The sequence below is a fragment of the Clupea harengus genome, chromosome 15, assembly GCF_900700415.2.
Source record: "Clupea harengus chromosome 15, Ch_v2.0.2, whole genome shotgun sequence".
Classification (NCBI taxonomy): domain Eukaryota; kingdom Metazoa; phylum Chordata; class Actinopteri; order Clupeiformes; family Clupeidae; genus Clupea; species Clupea harengus.
In genome coordinates this window covers 65995-85851 of record NC_045166.1, presented here as the reverse complement: position 1 = coordinate 85851, position 19857 = coordinate 65995, and the positions used below count along the sequence as shown (strand labels likewise).

Here is a 19857-nt window from a genome sequence, read left to right as displayed (position 1 = left end):
ATGACATCTCAAGGCCATACTATCAAACATACTACTAATACTACATTTACTCAAGGTAATGGAATGTTAATTGTGCTTGTTCTATACACAATGGCCAGGCTCATGGCATCCAGGTTCAATGGCTCATCTCTTATCCCAACACACAAACTGACAGAACTCAAGGGTGTGGTACTAATCAAGAGTATTGCTATTTAGGAGGCAACAGCTCACTGTACATAGGCATAATCCCCACAGGATTAACTCTGATTGGAGTTCATTACCTCTGTCCTTGTGGACACAAGACAATAATATAACACTATAATGCATGGCTCAGCTCAATCAAGAGCAACAAAATTAAAATATAAATGAGTCCACCAATATACAGCAATAGCATTCATGTATGTACTATTCCCTAAAAGTACATCGGCCTTTCATGCCACGTGTGTGTGTGTGTGTGTGTGTGTGTGTGTAAAGTACATCGGTCTTTCATGCCACATGCTTCACAGGTGGAGATGTATGAGAGTTGGTTTGTTACCCTGAGGTTTATATCTTACCTGTCCAAAGGTGAACTATGCTGAATCCAGCTCCTTTGCAGGAGGTTTCTCTTAAACTAAAGCAATCATTTCCAAATGTTTTGAGCATATAGTGACAAGGTAGGCAGTTCAAATAGTATGACAGGCATCATCATTTATTGTTATTTTCCTGTCACAATGATCAATTAATTGAAAGCTACAGGTATCATTTGAAACATGTAGCCTGAAGTAGGCTTTCAAGAGTGGCAACATGCTTTAGCCCTTTAGCCCTGGATTTAAATACTCTCTAACCTTTGACCTTTGTGTATTTGCATGCATTTGTGTGGTCAGCCTGTATAATCTATGCCGAGTGGAGGGATTAGACCAAAGCCATGACGGAAGTATGTTTGCAAGGCAAATATTTCAGGTAAACTTTCTTCTGCCACATAACATCTCTTGCTGTACATTTTAAAATACCCCCATTCCAAGACCCATTTTTACACAACGAAGTGTGGATGATACTATCATTCACTTATTCTGCGCTGCACTTCAAATTGCCATAGGAAATGAAAAATACTATATTGCTTCATTTCTGCTGTAGACATAGGTCTTATGCAGTCATAGCCTATTAAAACATAACTTCATGTTACAAAGGCTACAGAGACTTAAATCCTATTTTGAGTGTAGCCTGCCCTATTTCTATATTCCTTTTTAAAATCAGGTTCACTAGTGTCCATCTGACAGAGAGAAGCCACTTATTATGAATTAAGCAAATACACAAATTAAGGCCTAGTAGTTTACAGGAGCCGTGTGCTTGGTTGTTTTTATTTATTTATCTTAAAGTAACACTATGCAACAATTTAACACTTTTTGAGGTATGATTTTATAGGCAACTATAGGTACCATCCTCAAATTCATTTTTATAGCAGGTAACGAGGTCATCGCCTGGTCATGTGAAGGACAGATAAACACCTGTGTCTTTCCCACTAGCCATCTAAGATATGCACTATGTAGTTCTGTGTTTCCTGGCTGGAACACATGACTTTTAGGCAGTTAGCTTGCTAGTTTTGAAACAGAACTCCTTATTGCTGCTTTAATTCAAGTATTCAATTGGTTATCCATGATTTGACGCATTCTGATTGGATGCCTGACAGCCAATCTTATCCTGGAAAAAGAAACTTGGGAAACAACAACCCTACAACACATTCCAAATATGGATGTATTTAGAGAACATTGCCAATTTTTTTACTCACATGTGTAGTTGTTACACGTCCAAGAGCCTTACACGTAGGAGAAGACACAGCGTGAATTAAAATAGTCCTTCTATCATAATAATGGAGTTCTGTGGAGGTTAGTTCTAAGCAATACAACTTTTGGTTTTGTAGGCTAGATGGCTATCCAGCTAACTAAATATACGAACTCTAAACAAAGCACTATGCTGTCGCTTCATTATTTTTTGGAAGTTACAGTTCCTAACTATTGTGCGATTGCTGTTTGCTCTTTTCTGTTTTGCTAACTAAATTTGGCAAATTACAATGTGGTGAAGTTGCAGTGTTGTTGTTGGCGTGCTGGCTGCTAGTTCTTGTTAGCTAGCTGACATAATGTTAGGTTCAGGTAGAAGGGCTTAGCTTTACAAGTTCGTGGGAAAACATTATCTGTGAAGGTAATTATTCATTTTAGCGAGTTTCATTCTTCTGTCAAGGTTTGCTTCGAGTTTTGAGTGTATGATGCTGTAAGCCTGCACATGACTATGTAGTTAGTCAGTTAGAGTAAGGTTTGTGTGTGTGGAACAGGCAGTTCACTGACAGGCTTTCCCCTGCCTTCATAGTCACAAAGAATGGATCGCAGCAAGAGCCGTGTTCGTGCATCCTCGCAAATATGGATGAAGACGATGTGGTCATGCATGATGTTGACTGCAGTTACTGTGATGGAGGCTTTTTAGAGGTCAGTAATACGCCACGGTTAGGTCAAAATTGTGGCTTACCTCGACAGTTTGCAATGTAAGCTGTGAGTTTAATCAAAATTGCATAACAATTGCGCATTTTATGAAAAGGGCATCAAATTTGGCAAATAAAAAAAAACAAAGGGGTCTTAATCAGATTTAGAAATGGAGGTGCCTGAAATAGGACTCCCAGGGATTTTATCCCGTGTTAAGCCTATAGGGATATAACAATAGAATCCACAATAATGGAAAAAGAATACACAATAAAATAATGGTATTTCATCCATGATCAAGCCTATATTGCTATAAGAATAGAATACACAAAATCATAAATTAATGTATTAAAGGTGCAGTGTGTAGGTGTTAGTGGCATCGGGCGGTGAGACTGCAGATTGCAACCAACCGAATATCCCTCCCTTTCCAAGCGTGTAGGAGAATTTACAGTGTGCCAGTAGCAACCTCCAAAAGGATGTAGTCATCTACGACCGCATCGAGTAGCCATAATTATAAGATGCAATCAAAAAGTTCAGAGACTATGCCTATAGAGAGCAAAAACCGTACCTGATGTAAATTTGGCTGCCATGTCTGCTGGAGGTCCTGCCGGGCCAGGGAGGGGTCGGCAGGACAGTCTCAGGCGCTATCGCCGCAGCGTCAGGTTGTCAGGTTGTTCTATAGAGCAGTACGTAGCAATGGATGTATTAGTGCCTTTCCCACAAAGGACTATTAGGGAAACTATTCGACCTCTGTCCACCGGTGCCTGATTGTGTCTGTGGGGATAGGAGAAGCAGACAATGGCAAGATACTCAAAGACCTCCATGCCTTGAGCAGCGCAAACACCTCTGGGTGATACAGAAGGGCCTACACAAGGTCCAGAGGCCAGTGTCTTTTCCATTGTGGGGAGAGGAGCAGCACACAAAGAGCCCCCTGAGATGGACAAGCCCACCCCATGACCAAACCCCTCCAAGCCCACCCCATGACCAAACCCCTCCAAGCCCACCCCATGACCAAACCCCTCCAAGCCCACCCCATGACCAAACCCCTCCAAGCCCACCCCATGACCACACCCCTCCAAGCCCAGCCCATGACCACACCCCTCCAAGCCCACCCCATGACCACACCCCTCCAAGCCCACCCCATGACCACACCCCTCCAAGCCCACCCCATGACCACACCCCTCCAAGCCCACCCCATGACCAAACCCCTCCAAGCCCACCCCATGACCCCATGACCACACCCCTCCAAGCCCACCCCATGACCACACCCCTCCAAGCAATGGGAGGGATTATGAAGCAGACAGCTTACTACCCTCAGTGGGCATCCAGAAGTCCAAAGGAAGCCAGTTTGCTTCCTACCTCACACTTAAGGGACTAGTCTAAACCAGGGGGTTTGTTGTAGGGATAAACTATTGCATTTTTATTGCACTTCCTCTGTGGATGGTCGGAGTTCCTTAACAGTCCTTAACCCCTTTTTTTTTAGTTGTTCTGCCAGATATGATGCTTATGTCATAAAATGCACTATTGTTATGCTGCCTCACTTCTAGAATGCTGTTCCAGATATCATGGGAAGTTGCCTGCGGTCTCTCTATGTGTTCTCAATCTATTCTTGCCGTCTAAAAGCTGGGAGCGGAGGAATTCATATTTCAGAACATTGCAATGCTATTGAGTTCAATGACAGTACTAAATTTACCAGTGTATACACAAAATCATGCTCTTATAATACAGGCATCCTGGCAAAATCATCATGCATTTAATCAGTTACAGATTAAGAGTCAGTCTTACATAATAGATTCAACTTGGGTGGGGGGTGGGGGAGGGATACTGTATAGAAACAGAATATAAATAGTGTCTCTTTTCTCTTTGTTTTGTAGACTGCTTTTCTTGAGGATAATGAGTGTGACGGCGGCTCTTGCCTGTTGTTAGATGATGTTGAATGCACAGCTGAGGAAGATGATGCCAAATACAGGACAGAGGAGAAAGGGAGTGTGAGGTGTGAGGTTTTGGAAAGTAAGGAAGCCCAGCTGGACAAAGACATAGCTGCACTGCAGACAAACAATGTCAGAATACTACAGCGTTTTTACGTAAGTCTCAATGCCTTTTCTGGGAAAAACAAACAAACAAAGAAACATATTAAAGTGAACTTGTTAGCCTTTATAATGACCTCATAATGGCATTTTGTCTGCTTCTGGGGTTGACAGGAAGTCCAAGACGACAGAAAGCAGGCGGAATGGAGGGATGAGGGATGGCGGAGGAACACTGTCTCCCTCAGGGTGTCATTTTCACCACTGAATGTGAGAGCTTAATTTCTTTAATGTGTTCAGAACACCACAAGTAAGCAGCATAAAATACATTTGAAATGTGTAACACGTATGATTGGGATATGAACGTAGTCCAAATAGTCCAAAAAAAGCACCTTTTGTTTCTGTAGATGAGAAATAAGATGGCACTTGTAAAGTGTGTTGTAAGGGCTCACTGACTAAAGCTAAGGGTAGATCCCCACTGGAGCACTTGGAACTTACCTCCGTCACTGTAGGGATAACCAAATAATCCCATTTATGACAGTTTACTGTAAATTGAAAATAATGTAGTTGAAACAGTACCGCCATCCTATGTCAGTATTCATATCTCCGGTACACAGCAATTCGTTTTTCATTGAAGAACTGTACTTACAGCTCTGAAACATTAACTGAATCCAGGATTTTCTCCCCCCCTTCGAAATAGGGACATCGCTCTGTGTTACTGGTCGAAAAGAAGAAGAAGAAGAAGAAGAAGAAGAAGAAGAAGAACAGAAGAAACAACAGGGAGGTGATCATTATGGGGTAGGCCATTACAGTTCAAGCCAGCTCGCTAATGACAAAAATGACAGTTCAGGTGATGCATACAGTAGGTGGTGCTTAAATGTCTTGGACTAGGGATCCTCTCAGTCATTCCAAGGTGTGATTCTTTTAACATTCAAGCTAGACATCAATAACAATTCAATAACAAAATATGTTTGTTTAGTAGCAATTCAATTCAGCATCTGTAAGGTAACATCAGGGGCAGGGGCACCTTTAGGTGAGGTTATTGAACTAGCCTGAAGATGATCCATAGAACCCATCTTCAGTTTTCACCAATTGTTTAAGGACCATGGGACTAAGTGTCAGAGAGATGGTCTTGCACACTGAGGGCAATGTACAGTCCTGATATTAAGGACAGCAGGAATTAGGTGCATCAAATAGCAATGAGTAAAAACGTCATGTGTGCCTCTTACCAAGCCTGTCGAAAACTGAAAAGGCCTCTGGTCGGTTCCCCCCAGCTTGGTATGTGGTGCAGCGATCACTCTTGCTCTCCATCCTTAACTCCTGCCTAACAAGCTCGTGGTTTCCCAAACCGCCATGGAATGCCTGGAAACCTCTTGTGGTGAGCACAGTGACGCAGGCAGTCCAAATGATGGCCAAACGCAACGAGAGCAATATGTGGGCTAAAAGGAGATGGAGCACACAATATCACAAACACCCTCTTCTTGGAAGCTCAGGATACATGTGTAGTCTGTGTTTTTGAAGTAGGAGTAGACTAGGAGAGGCCTGTATGTCTTTTTGTTTATTTAGATCTGAGGGAGACAGATCTCAATCTCCACAACTGCCATTTCATGGTGGCCTGCTCCATGTTGAAATTGTTGTTGAGTATGCAATTATGTGTGATTGCTGAAGGGTAGAAATTCCTAACCAGTCTCTTTTGGTAACCGCCTATTTGTGTAGTGAAAGGGAATATCATTAGCTGTGCTACTTTCACATGGATACACTAGAGGGCGCTGTTGCACTCTGTTCTCAAGGAAGGATAAATTCATCAGCGCTACATAAATATATGGAAAACAGTCACCTGAAAATTAAAATAAACATCCATGATCCAAGCCAAATTAAGTAATACAGCTTTTTTTTACCAGTGCCTACACCAATACATGATGTGATATTTATTTATCCATGATGTTTAAGCTCTCAGTTTTTCTATATTGCTGGGTATATGCTTCCAGATTTATACATTTGGAATGTTTTTCAGTCGTATAAACGTTACAGTAGCAGTAGTAGTATATAGTATATTTTAGTGGTATAAACATTACAGTATCAGATGTGCCTAGAGAGCACTGTATGAATTGTCTGCGTTTTACGACACACCCATGTAATCAAATTCCTGGCCATTAGTCCTAATTACATGTCTTCAGAGAGCGGCAGAGAGCATGTTATTCGCTAGAGATTGTGGCTGATACTAACCCAGTCTGTCAGCCAGTCAGTCCCCCTCCCCACTCTGTTGACGCTGTGTCCCTTACGGAGTAAGCCACTCTTTTTCCGACACATCCCAGGTCATGCAGTCCGTATGGGGGGGGGGGGGGGGGCAGGAACTTGACTTTGATTGATGGGGAGAGCCCCTGCGGGTGGCATGGAAACAAGGCAGGCTGCATCGATGCTGCCACTGCTGCTGTTGCAACCAAGGTTACGCAACACCCCTCCGCCCTCCCCATCCATCCTCAAAGTCTGTCAACCTCACCCTTAACAAGGATATTAGCAGTGTGCTTGATATTAGATCTCATGAGACAATATCATCTTTGTTGCTCTAGTTGTTGACTCTGCCCTCTGTTGTCTTCCTCACGGTCTGTTGGGTTGCAAGTAAATCCAACCAGTCATTTGCTTGTGACTTATTATCACAAAGCACTGTTCAGGTGTGTTAGAGCAGCGTTGACAGTACATTGAGGCATTTACTTGGAAGTGTTGAAAGGACAGGGAAAAAGTCCATAGCCAGACAGCTGTGATTTACCGGAAGGGTCTTAGAAGCACCAGTTTCACCTGCATTATGACAGTCCTTCAATTCTCTTTAGCTCATCATAGCCCTGTGACATCATCTTCCTCGCTGTAGAAACTGTGCACACACACACCCCCACCTCGGCTCCATCAGAAAGTAATTTAGTCAGTTCGCTTTCATAACCTGGCCCATAAATGACTGAGCTACAGGCCCTGCCTCATCCTCTGCAAAGGTGCATTGTGGGTCTGACTGATGATTAAACCCCCCCTTCCTCCCAATCCGCAGAGCTCTGTTCCATTACATTGATCATAACCCTCTCCCTGATTGGTCATGTGATTCCCCGAGGAGCAGCCTTCGCTCAACTGTCATTTCTCCTTGAGTCTTCAGAACCTAGTTTGTACCTGTGCAAGATTGAAAATTTTGCATTTTGAGTCTGATAAAAGAGAAACCTCACTGAACATTGTTTTTTCATTTTGAATCCCCTGAAAAGGTAGGAGGTTACTATAAATGGAGTCAACCCTGAAGTGTCAGTAGTGATTGTCAAAGTCTCACGTGTTACTTGTGCACTGACACTCTGGTGCAGGGAGTGAAAGTGAATGGACGCATGGGGAACGATGGGAGAAGGGGATATGTGCTTGAGTGCTTTTCACATGAGAAATAAAAACCATCAGCTCGGTGTTGATCACACCTCAGCCCCCCCCCTTCTCTGTGCAATGGGAATCTGTGTTCATTGATGGAGGCGCAACCTTGGGCCAGGGTCAGAGGGGTGGTGATGCCACTCAATTCACTGATTGCTCTCTCAGTCTCAGTCTTGTTAATGCACTTCCTGTTCCAATGTGCAGAAATGTGTCCGCTAATGCATCGTAACCTAATGGACTCCAGAGGCTCAAGCTAGAAGTCAGATTCCCCATTGAATGTGTTTTTTTTTTTTTTATCATCGTGGACATCTGGTGAAATGTGGGCAAATCATGGGTGGGAACAATTCAAATTTGAGTGAGTACTCTTTGCAACACCTTTGTAGTGTTATAGTATGAAAGCTTAGTGAAGGCATCCAGAGATACAGTCACAGATTCGTATTTAATATAAACCCGCTGATTTAATTTGAGGTTAGTTGAGACAGTTTGACACTGACAGGAGAAAAAGGGGTCTGAACTGAATACCAAGTCAGTTGTCAAGGTCTTAACACCAGGAACAGATTTTTGCAAGGAAAATCGCAAGTTGCGAATAAAAGGTTTCATTTTGTTTTTGCAGGGACAGAGAATCAGAAGGACGAGTCTGTAGCAGTTACCAATTTTCATGTGGCCTCTGATGAACCAAAAGAAAATGTGAAGTTAGTGAAGGTAATCCCGGCTGGACAGAATAAGACTTTAAAATTATAAAGAATAAACATCATGAAGAGAAAGCCTGTGTTCTGTGTTCTAGTCCTGTTCATTTGGTTGAATTCTGAAACATCTTATGCATTAATATATGGTGGTGAGCAAGATATATTCAGATTATTATACATATATATATAAATATATAATATATTAAATATGTAATACATGGAGGTGAAGTGGAGAGAGCTGGAAAAGGGAGTGTATATATAAGGGTTGTATGTACAGTATAGACAGTATGTACACTTGGTTGTATGTCCACTAATAGTAGTAAGTAGTAGTATGTGAGGGGTTCATGTTGTGCAAGAATGAGCAGTGAAGCTCTTCAAAGGCCTGCTGGTGCGGGAGCGCAGGTTTTTGTAAGATGGCTGCCAGATGGGAGGAGGGTAAATAGCCCATGGTTAGGGTGGGGTGCATCGTTAATGATGCTTCTGGCCCGCACAGGCAGCGTTTATGGTAAATGTTCTCAGTGGTGGGCAACTAGATGCCGGTGATCCGTTGGGCAGTTTTCACCACCTGCTGAGGGGCATTATAGTATGATGTGGAGCAATTGCCATACCACACTGAGGTAGAGTTAGTGAGTGAGTGAGTACAGTGAGTATGCGCTCAATGGTACAGCCTGGGACAGATTGAAGATGTCTTTTGAAGGTCCCGGCCAGCTGCTCCGGACATGCTCTTTGCACACAGCCAGGTATTCCATCTAGGCCAGCTGCCTTCTATACAGACACAATGCTCAGGGTGGAAAGTTCACCAGATGGGAGATCCATTTTGAGGATGACCACCTTGTTTCCCGTTGAAGTGTTCTTCGATCCTCTGTTTGTACGAGTGCTTAACCTGGGATATTCCCCTCATCAGCTTGGCCCTGGCTGAGCTGTAAGCCTCCCTGTCTCCAGACTTGGATCTATGGCTTTCTATGGCTCTTGGATCTATGGCTTTCAGCAGGAGGCGATTCTTTCTGTTTATCCAGGGTTTGTGATTGGGAAAGCTGTTATTTGTTTTTGTGTTGTCACTCTGTCCTGGATCATATCAATAGGTGTGTGGACCAGAGTTGGCATATGAGTCAATGTTAATCTGAGCGTCTGAGGTGGTGCAGGCAGCAAACACACTCCAGCACTCTTCAGCACCAGGGTCCAGCACACAGTCGCCACTCTGGAGCCAGATCCTGGTGCTCCCCGCTGGTTTCACATGTTTAATGACCGCGCTGTACAAGCAGGAACAATGAAAGATGGTCAGACTGCCCCGGGGGTGGGGTAGGGGAGTGGGTGGCTTTGTGGGCGTCAGCCACATTTGCGTAGACATGATCCAAGGTTTTCTGTCCCCTTGTGGCGCGTGACACATTTTGGTCAAATCCTGAAAGCATGGTACGTAGGATGCGATGATTGAGGTCCTCAGCAACAATAAAGGCCCCATCTGGACGCAGCGGCTGCTGCTGCCATTAATGTCCCACCGGATGCTAACGCTAGTAGCCATAAAAGACCTCAGTGCTGCTATTAGGAAGCTACAGTGATGCATGTAAACTCTCGTGGTACATATCTGTCTGGAAGGAGCATGGATCAGCAACATGCAGATCTAGCATGATGTACACTCCTTAAAAGATTAATTAATTCATAGAATTCAGCTTTACCAGACTACTCCCATATCATTTTGTATCATCTGTCTATGACGCATCACAGGCACGTCTCAGAACATTCTCTGTTTAGAATTCTTCTGCCTTGCCCTTAGATCAAAGAGTGGAATGTCCACTGAAATACTCACCGAATACAGACCACATACATTTGCAGTGAGTCTGGAGCTTCATTGTATTGATTTGAAAAACTCAAAGGAGTATAGATGGTTATTTCAAAGCTCAAGTAGACACTTGATCTTCCAGCGCTGAATGATCTTGAGGTATTTTCAGTCTGCAGCAGTGGAATACAATCTGGCGTATTCTCCAGAGCAGTCTTCTCTCATATACTCTATACACCCATATATATATATATATACAAGGCACCAATTTATCAAATGCATGTGAATGTCCCCTCGTCAAAAAGGCACATGGACAAGCAGCAATACATTAGCAATAATCAAAAACTCTTAGTTTTTTCTGACAGACACAAAAAAGGGGCGGAGATTGTGAAATTGTGAAATTGTGGTGGGGTCGGGGCAGAATATTACAAAAGGACAACAAATCAACGACAAGTTTAAAATGTCATTCATGATTCACTGATAATAAACATGAAAATGTTAGTTTTGTAAGATTTTTCATTGTAAGTTTTTAAAATGTAGTGAATGTTGATTTGTTGTCCTTTTGTAATATTCTGCCCCGACCCCACCACAATTTCACAATTTCACAATCTCCGCCCCTTTTTTGTGTCTGTCAGAAAAAACTAAGAGTTTTTGATTATTGCTAATGTATTGCTGCTTGTCCATGTGCCTTTTTGACGAGGGGACATTCACATGCATTTGATAAATTGGTGCCTTGTTTTGTGACCTAGACATAATGTTCTAACAATCTTTTAACAAAAGTGTGTTTTGTTACTAAATATGAAACACGTTAAGTACGTTTAGTCTCATTTTGTGTGTGTGTGTGTGTGTGTGTGTGTGTGTGTGTGTGTGTGTGTGTATGTGTCTGTTTCCGTAAATATTCATTTATTTTACCACAAAAAAAGGTCCTTGGCACTACTCAGACAGCAAGGTAAGGTCAGGCGGCACCATCCAAAGCCTCCTCTCCCATACCACTCATTGAAGTGTGCATGCGTGCGTGCGTGCCCTCTCCTCTCCTCATTGAAGTGATTAACATAAATACACCTCTGCATAAGCTGCTTATTTGGAGGGGAGGGGAAACACCTGACAGGTATTAATGTACAATTTCAATCATCTTATAAACTAAAGCGTAGAGATGTAGTGAACAGTAGAGTATAGTGAAAAGGGGAAAACAATGCGGTATTATTTAGGGCATTTCTTTACCTATTTGATTTTGTCTTGCAGCATGAGCACCACACCTGATGTGGGAATGATAGACGTAGCCTCGTCCCCTCGTGAACGGTCCCCTCGTGTTCTCGTCTTCTCTTCCTCCTGGGTCCTCATCTGTGTGCTGGAGGCACCTCCGGGTCGCTGCTGGAGTCTATTCTTAACACACACACACACACACACACACACACACACACACACACAGGCTTGCATTCTGAAGGTCCCACCTGACACTGCTGTCTGATATTTGCAAGATTTGAGCAACCAACAAGGGGCAGATAATGTCAAGAAAGCCCCAGGGACCGTTCTTCACACCAGGACAAGCAGGGAGTCTGACAGATTCTGGCCCCTGGCCCTCTACGCCAGCTCAGTGTAAACAACAGCTCCAAGGCAATCGGAAGGCAAACTCCTGTTATTCCTTCACAGAAACAGCAGTGCCTCTGCCTGCCCCAGGGTGTTTTCAGATCACAGGTTTACTGTGTCATATTAGAACTGTATTAACAGGATTTTTTGAATAACGTAAAAACTAAAAAAAGATATACTTTTTAAAAATCTTAAAAAAATATGAAATGGATCATTTTGTAATAACCTATGGTAGCATATGCACTCACAAATATGAAACACTTCCACTGACTTCTGTTGCTGAAACTTCGGAGATCAGTAAATGCCATGTGCTTCAGACTTATCCAACACCACCACAAGCTGTTCAGTTACCTCTGAAAACCTTACGGTGCTCCCAATGGTGCATTTGGGGTTTCAAATGTCATCTCATCTCATGTCATCTATGCCAAATATTCTCCTGGAACAGATCAGCAGAGGTCATAAACCGCCTTCCTTTAACTCCCCTTCATAAAAATTCAAGCAACGAATGCAACAAGGTTAGCTCGAGACACGCACATTCCTTTTATATACACACTTTTTACAGACATTTAGAACAAATAACAATTAGGGATTCAGTACAAAAGCCGTTGAATAGCTTTTAGAAACCAACCAGCCATAGCTGTCCCTGTAATGAAGATTAAAGTTGAACCACAATTCAAGTATTAATGGAAATTAAGACATTAAGGATAGTATAGTTTCCTTGTTTATTATTTTCCCTTGTCACATAACTGTATTTTAGCCATAGGTATTCAAGGCCTCAACACCTTGCATGATAACAGCAGAAGTCATTGCATCAAATGCAAGACTTGGGTTTTTAATCTGACTTGAAACTAAGAATAGAGACTAAGCATGTATTCACAGTCCTCTGCCTAACACGCCTTCTAGACTTCATGTTTCCATATTCAGTACCTTGTAAATCTCCATAATGGTGGTCATGATTGTGACCGTTATTGAATTTTGCTCTGGGTGCAGGGAGTCCATCGTGGACCGTTGTCATGGTGAGGAGGAGACGGCTCCACCTGCTGCAGCAGTTTCACGTGCTTTGATCAATTAAATGAGAAACCTTGAATACATAATTGATCACCATGTGTATTTGTACGCAGTAGGAATACACTACAGCATGTTACAAGATACATAATAACCACAAGCTGAAGAGTTGTCAGATTTATTTCCACTACACTATTTAGATTTAGTCATTTAGACATTCATGCCCAACATAATGTCCATAGTTCATGTTGTGGCACAACCTAGTCGCTGAAGACTGTCTAAGAGTTTCCATTTTCAGGTGTGTTCAGGTTCTTTACACTCAAATATCAAAGTCTCATCGAGATCAAAAGGCAATCCATAGTAGCATGGTCTTCCTTTGATATGTGCCCCTCCCTTTCTCCCTCTCTCTCTCTCCCTCCCTCTCTCTCTCTCTCTCCCTCTCTCCTCCCCATCTGCTTCTTTTCACTATAGAAGACTTGGATTCGAAATCCAGTTCAGTTACTGCAGTTTGAATTGGAAAAAGATATGTATTAGCTTACCTTGAGCATGACATTGTAATGCCTGATCTGCTGCTACTGGCAAGAGGCAACTGTGAAGCTCCAATAGCTTACATGGAAACATCCTAACTATATCACATACAGCATAAAGATACAAAGATAGAATCATATGTAATATTTGCATGTGACCGCCATTCAGGAAAAAAAACCTCATGCTCTCCTGTTGTTGGCTATTGCGCTTTATGTAAAACAGTATTTCATGGGCTACTCAGTGGCAGCTGTGTATGTGCAGTTGTGTTTCTAATATAGCCTCTCCATCAAGTACACCGATAAAAGAACCAGGGAAGACACTTCTCGCCATTTGGATGTTAATTAATCTGCATGTTCACAGAGGAAATCATTTACTGGCGGCGGACACACTTCGAACTGCAGGATGGGAGAACTGTAGACCATGTTAATTAAGAGAGTCTCTCAGGGGAGCTACCTTCTGATTAAATGACCCCCCCTCCTCCCTGTGTTTCTGTCTTGACCTTGTGCTTTGCCTTAACATGCCACGTTACAAGAACATTCTGTTGTTAAATCTGGTGTTTTACAAAGGGTGCTTGCCTGATACGGGACATCACAGCAAAATATTTACTGGCCATGACCCACAGTTACCTTGGGCCTCTGCCCACTAGGAAATATCCTAGTGCGGTGGTACAGGCTCAAACAACAACAACAACAACAAAGCATAAATGTTGCCAGTGATTAAAACAGTAAAACTAGACCACTGGCAGTTTTCTTCTATTTTCAGTTGTTTAGTGTAAGTATGTCTACATGCTGTACGTATTTGTTAAGTTCATGTCCAGTGGCAAATGCTAGTTAAAATATAGTTCCCTATTTTTTTATTGTAATCCAGACTTAGATATATTATACAGACATATTTTCATTAAATAATGTATATCACACTAACCTACAGTAAAAACCACTACCATACAGTTTCTGTAAAAAATGTTCATTAAAACAGAGACTATGATGCTTAAGCCACAGGTCTGTTTGCAAAGTGCCTCGTTATGTCAGGTCTGCATAACAATAAGACATCCAGATGTGTGAGTATATAGATACAGCATATGGTGTACAGTGTCTTCTAAGGTTCTTCCATAAAAACATAAGAAATTAAAAACTAAGGCGTTTTGAACAGGTAAGAGGCTGGATATTTTACACACATTCAGCTCAAAAATACTTCTAGGTATTGGTAAGCCACTAGCAACTGAGGCCCACTCCATTGTACATGAATGATGCCTGCGGAGGGAAAAGGGACAATATGGAGTTGTTGAGGATGTGAGATGTGTGTCCCAAGGTGTCCTGATGGAAGCTGTGCCACCTCACCCACTGTGGCTGCTGCTGCTGCCATGGAGTATCCCCTCCAGAGACCCGTCTCAGTGACTGCCCTGCCCACGCACAGCAAGCTGTGCCACCTCACCCACTGTGGCTGCTGCTGCCATGGAGTATCCCCTCCAGAGACCCGTCTCAGTGACTGCCCCGCCCACGCACAGCAATTACAACCTTGCTGTCAGGCTGAGGTCAACGAGTTTTTTTTTTTTTTTCTGACAGTGGTTTCACAAGACATGAAACGTGTTATTGTCCTTTATGGCTTCCACTCTTTCAGTTTTCCACTGGTTTACGGTCATTTGTCCTCCCAGATTGATATAAACAGAAGAGTTAACAAACACGCTGAACTCAGCAATTTGGGACATGACAGGAGCTTGGAAGCAGATAGATTCATGCCTTATTTCAACAATGCAAATGCATAAATACATACTGGTCATTCATATACATCTGAAGGTCTATTCATGTTATCTGCAAAAAATAACAAACAGATCATTTCATTGCATCACTCCTTTGATGTGAATGTGTCCTGAATTTTAAATTTAATTGAAAACTGAAGATATTTTTCTTGGACCGGTGTCATTTGTGGTTTATGTATGCTGGTGATGTCAGAAATGTTCAAAATTCAACCCAAGGAGTCCAATGGTCTGCTTGTATTCCTCATTTGTTTTTATTAAGAACTGTTCAAAAATGACTTACTAAAAAACAGTGATGGTACAACATATTGAGTAACTACAACCGTAGTATTTGGATGACATTATTTGCTCTGAGGAAACTTGTAAGTACTGAAAACTGAAACTTGTAAGTATGTACTATTGATATTGCGGAAGCCTGAGCACTTATATTCAGTGTATATAATGAATATATATTCATTCAAAACTAAATTTATTTCTATCTATATTTGTATGCATTGCACATTGTTTCATAAAAATGAGGCTACATAATTTGGCTAAAAAGTCAACATAGGCCGGAGGGTGCTGTGCTCTCTTGCAAAAAACAGCTTCATCTCATGCCCTTCTTTCTGTATTCACAGTTATACTGTAGACTTGTACACATACCTGAGTGGGACTACAAGTTTCTCTTTTCATTCGACCTCCTGTTACAGCGCATAACCCCCCACCCCCAAAAAAATCCCGACCTTATTGGACATCGGTCAAGGATGGCTTTGTCTTCGTCGCTGTTTAACAGCTCAGTCTTTTTTACGCATTTAGTCCACAGATGTCCCGCCTCAAATCTCTAATATAGTTAATGTTACAGTTTGTTCACCAATTACAAATGTAAAGTCTTTTTAATTGTTGATAGTGAACAGAGGTGGGAGACATCATTTCACGCACTAACATAAATCAATGCTCATCACCGGCCACAATAGACCCCGTGCTTCGCGTGGTAGAAGTTTGATCATTCTCTGCAACCTGCGTGGCTCTAGCAGATGATGCATCCTCTGTGGTATGGAGGTCCGATGAGATGAAAGCGGATCCCTCTGTGAATTCCAATTCGGTGTACCTGACTGCATTTTGCGAAGAGGCACTGACCACGGGTCCTTGTGAACCTGTGGTAGGCGATGTTGAATCCTCCTGCTCAGGCGTATTCGACACAATAAATTCCGAGAGTGCGCGTTCCTCTGGGTAATTCATCCCAGATCCGTCTATTATTGCCTCCTTAATCCCAGCTGTTGGAACTGAGTCAACATTCTGAAGTGAGACATTTTTGTACTGCGTATTATCGGTAACGTGCGTCTTGGAGTTTAGCTCGCTGGCGGCGCTTTCAGACGTCCGTTCAACTATTTCTGTACCAACTGATTTTGTTGTCGAGGGCGTCCTGTTTGTCGCTGAATATCGTACATCAGTTCCACTATCACTATGTTTTTCTAGAGCCGCGTCCTCTGATACGACTGTTGGGCCTGCATATCCAGTTTCCCTCTGGGGCAGTACCTCCGAAGGGGCACCTGCGCGCCCATGTAATGTTGTCCACAAATAACCTTGTGATGGACTGTCGGTTATGCTCTGATTTTCTTGAGGAATACTGATGATATTCATGCCAGTGGTGACAATCTCAGTGGTGGCTGCGATGGTCACCGGTACATCTGCTCCTCCTGACAGCGGTGTTGAGCCAGATGTTGGCTTCCAGATCAGGCTGTAGTATATAGCCAGAATTATCGCGGCAATAGAAACAGACAATACATAAGCAAAGACAGTAGCCAGTCTCACCCACTTTTTATTTGTCTTCGCAGCCATTTTAGCCTTTTTGTCCCCAGTATATGTGGCGGGTTTCCCCCGCTCCATATTAGGCATGAAGTCTCTGTCCTTCATGTGGCTGCGATTTTTTGTATTCCGTTCTGCGTCTCCCGTCTTGAACATATAATCTGATTAATCCCAGAAAAACGATGCAACGTGTCAAGTCACACTCCCTTTGTATCTTATAATAAACGATTGTTTTTGTCATTCATCTCGCAAACCCGCCTGTCAGTGTACCAGTATCATAACAAAAACTATCCTGGTTTACTTTACGCTTGCATAACTGTTTCCCGAGGTCTTCATCATTGCCACCAAAACCCCATACAAAGACCGAGCAAGTAGGTTCCGCAGTATGGCAAGGAGATGTGTTGTAAGACTTGCTCAATGAGATCAGAGCGTACACATGGACGTCCTCAACGATACTCAGCAAATGAGGCAGCGGTTTTGCTTTCAAACCCAATAAGAGAGGCGGGCATTCAAATACACAGCATTGTGGCGTCACTCAACGTCTTGCAAAGACTATTTCCGTTGCAGGTGTCGTCATGTTTGTGTTGTAGATGCACCGTCTGCCAGTATCTGTGGGCCTTACCAATGAGTAGCCTATGACGTCCGTGACGGAATTGACGTGTGGCTCGTTCTGAAAACAAACAAAATGAATATCTACGTTCCACCCCTGTTGTAACGTGGTGTGGTGTTTATACCCTATGTGATTTAATAACATTCTGCTGGCATGCACAGAAGATGCGTTTAATAATGTCGGGCAGAATACTGAAAATCTAAAAAGTGAACATTTTCAACGGTTGATTGATTCAGCATCTTGGATAGTTATTTAAGTCAATCTGGAGTCATCTATTACATATTGTAAAGTACACAGCCACGTGCTCCTGTGTTTGAGTTCTGGTATGGCGAGTTTAAAGCTACTACACGCAGGAATTTGTGTCGAGTGTTAATGTGGAATTGTATGTGGAATGCTCGATTTTGGAAAGTGATCGTGCTTCCCTGTTCTGTTAAGGTCTGCATTTATCTTCTGTTAGCAACTGAAAGTCAGTGTGTTACACTAATACAGAGGAAACTACACAGAGGCATCTGCATGGATTTGTCCACCCTTACTGGGTGCCTTAGGCAAATGGTATGGTCATCACTGATACACATCATCATTGTTTATTCAGGGAGAATTGACTTGCTCTTTTGCAGCAATGCCCTGATTGAGGCTACATAGTACAGAAGAACAATAAATAAACAAAGCATAACAAAACAAAACAGACAAACAGCATTGAGGCACATCCTTATTATCTAAAAGGCTCTTAAATTGGTTGACAGACAAATACTTGGTTCATTTCAACTCCACTTGAACAGTGTTCCATTTATGGGAAGCAAAGAACTTAAAAGCTATTTTACCTATATTAGTTTTCTATACATGTCTTCTGAGTGTTCCCCTTTGAAAGAGTGGCGTGGATATCAATTCAAGTTTCCCCTCTGACTGATATGACATTGATGTTAGATATGGTTTAGATACCCGGAAGTCAGCGTGTCACATGTAAATGCCCCGGGTGTAGTTTCCTCTGTAAGGGTGGGTGAATACACTCATACAGTGTGCCTTAGGCAAAGGCAAGGTTGTCACTGATTTACATGTGTTCTGTGTCTGGCACTCACGCTGCTCATTCAGACGGAGGACACAAAGAGAAGCACTGACTACTCGCGTCGATATTTCATTTAAATGCAGTCTACAATATGACAATGTACTGGAAATATATCTTGCTATGCTGTCACCACTATCTACAATTGAAAGAAAAATCACTTCATTAATGCAATTTTATAAAGACGACACCTCACAAGTGCAATTACGATCACTTCTGGAACACACTGAAGACATTCACACTTAGAGATTGTTTTCCATTTCATTTGAATTCAAAATAACTTCCGAAAATCATGTCAAAATACAACTGATTTGTTAGACTGCTAGTCATTCCTAACATTAATGATAAGGTATAACCATGTTTTATTTTCTGCTTCTTCCTGTTGTTACCATGTCTGTATAGAGAGTCGAGTGGCTCTGATAGCTGTGGGAGGGGCTGACCAGGAAAACATAATTTCCTCTGATCAGAGTACCCTACATCTCCTGACCACCCTAGAGAAAAATAATAACCATGTCCAAGATGTCCTCATCAACCTAAAAGTAGAGTACTGGTATCCCAGCACCTCTAATGTTTGAGATTGAAATAGAAACCTTTAGCACACTGTAAGACCATTGTTGGTAATCAACAAAATCATTAAATCAAGAATCATCACTATTTTTTACTGGATTTCTGTTCTATTGGATCTTTCTGAGTCTATTAGGTATAATGAGGTATAATGCAGGTTTCTGAAAATGCTTGAATATTTCTCTGTCAGAATTGTCCCTTTAATGGCCATGATTCTCACCCAAAGCACTTTGTCAGCAATTCAGCAAATTAGTTCTTAAGGTCCTCTTGCTGTCCGTTCAGTGTGTGCGTTCAAATAAACTCCAGTGTTCATATGTAGTCCTGTCTCTGAAATGTAATGACATGCACTTTACCTGCTCCAGAGATTCACATGGTGATCAGAAGAAACTGAAAACGTGCAAAGACATTGAATATACCTCCTCCTGTTGGATATTACTAGTAGTGCAATTTCGCTAAATGGCATTTTAGTAGTCCAATTATGAAGTGAAATCAGGCCAGTAATCCTAGCTTGTCATTAATTCTTAACAAATACAAAGCAACTTTCTATTTAATTCATATTTATTTAAAAATTCTTCTGAATGCATTTCTTATCTCTGACTAAAAGCCAAATACCAGCAAGCATTACATGGACTACTAGACAGTTAACCTTTCAATGGTCATTTTCT

At 42.2% G+C, this 19857-nt stretch overlaps 2 protein-coding genes across 2 annotated transcripts; one reads left to right on the top strand and one right to left on the bottom strand.

The window, feature by feature from the left end:
- The first annotated feature begins 1656 nt into the window (after window positions 1–1656).
- On the top strand, window positions 1657–13622 carry LOC116223781. The gene is made up of 6 exons (XM_031581709.2): window positions 1657–1841; window positions 2320–2435; window positions 4301–4510; window positions 4628–4720; window positions 5151–5248; window positions 11543–13622. Exons 1-6 carry the CDS (start codon window positions 1826–1828, stop codon window positions 11766–11768), a joined length of 759 nt encoding a protein of 252 aa, XP_031437569.1. The 5' UTR covers window positions 1657–1825; the 3' UTR covers window positions 11769–13622.
- A 1362-nt stretch (window positions 13623–14984) lies between these two features.
- zgc:153157 (uncharacterized protein LOC751674 homolog) lies at window positions 14985–17903 on the bottom strand. Its single transcript, XM_031581637.2, has one exon. The coding sequence runs from the start codon at window positions 17112–17114 to the stop codon at window positions 16101–16103; it is 1014 nt and encodes a 337-aa protein (XP_031437497.1). The 5' UTR covers window positions 17115–17903; the 3' UTR covers window positions 14985–16100.
- Window positions 17904–19857: the final 1954 nt, after the last annotated feature.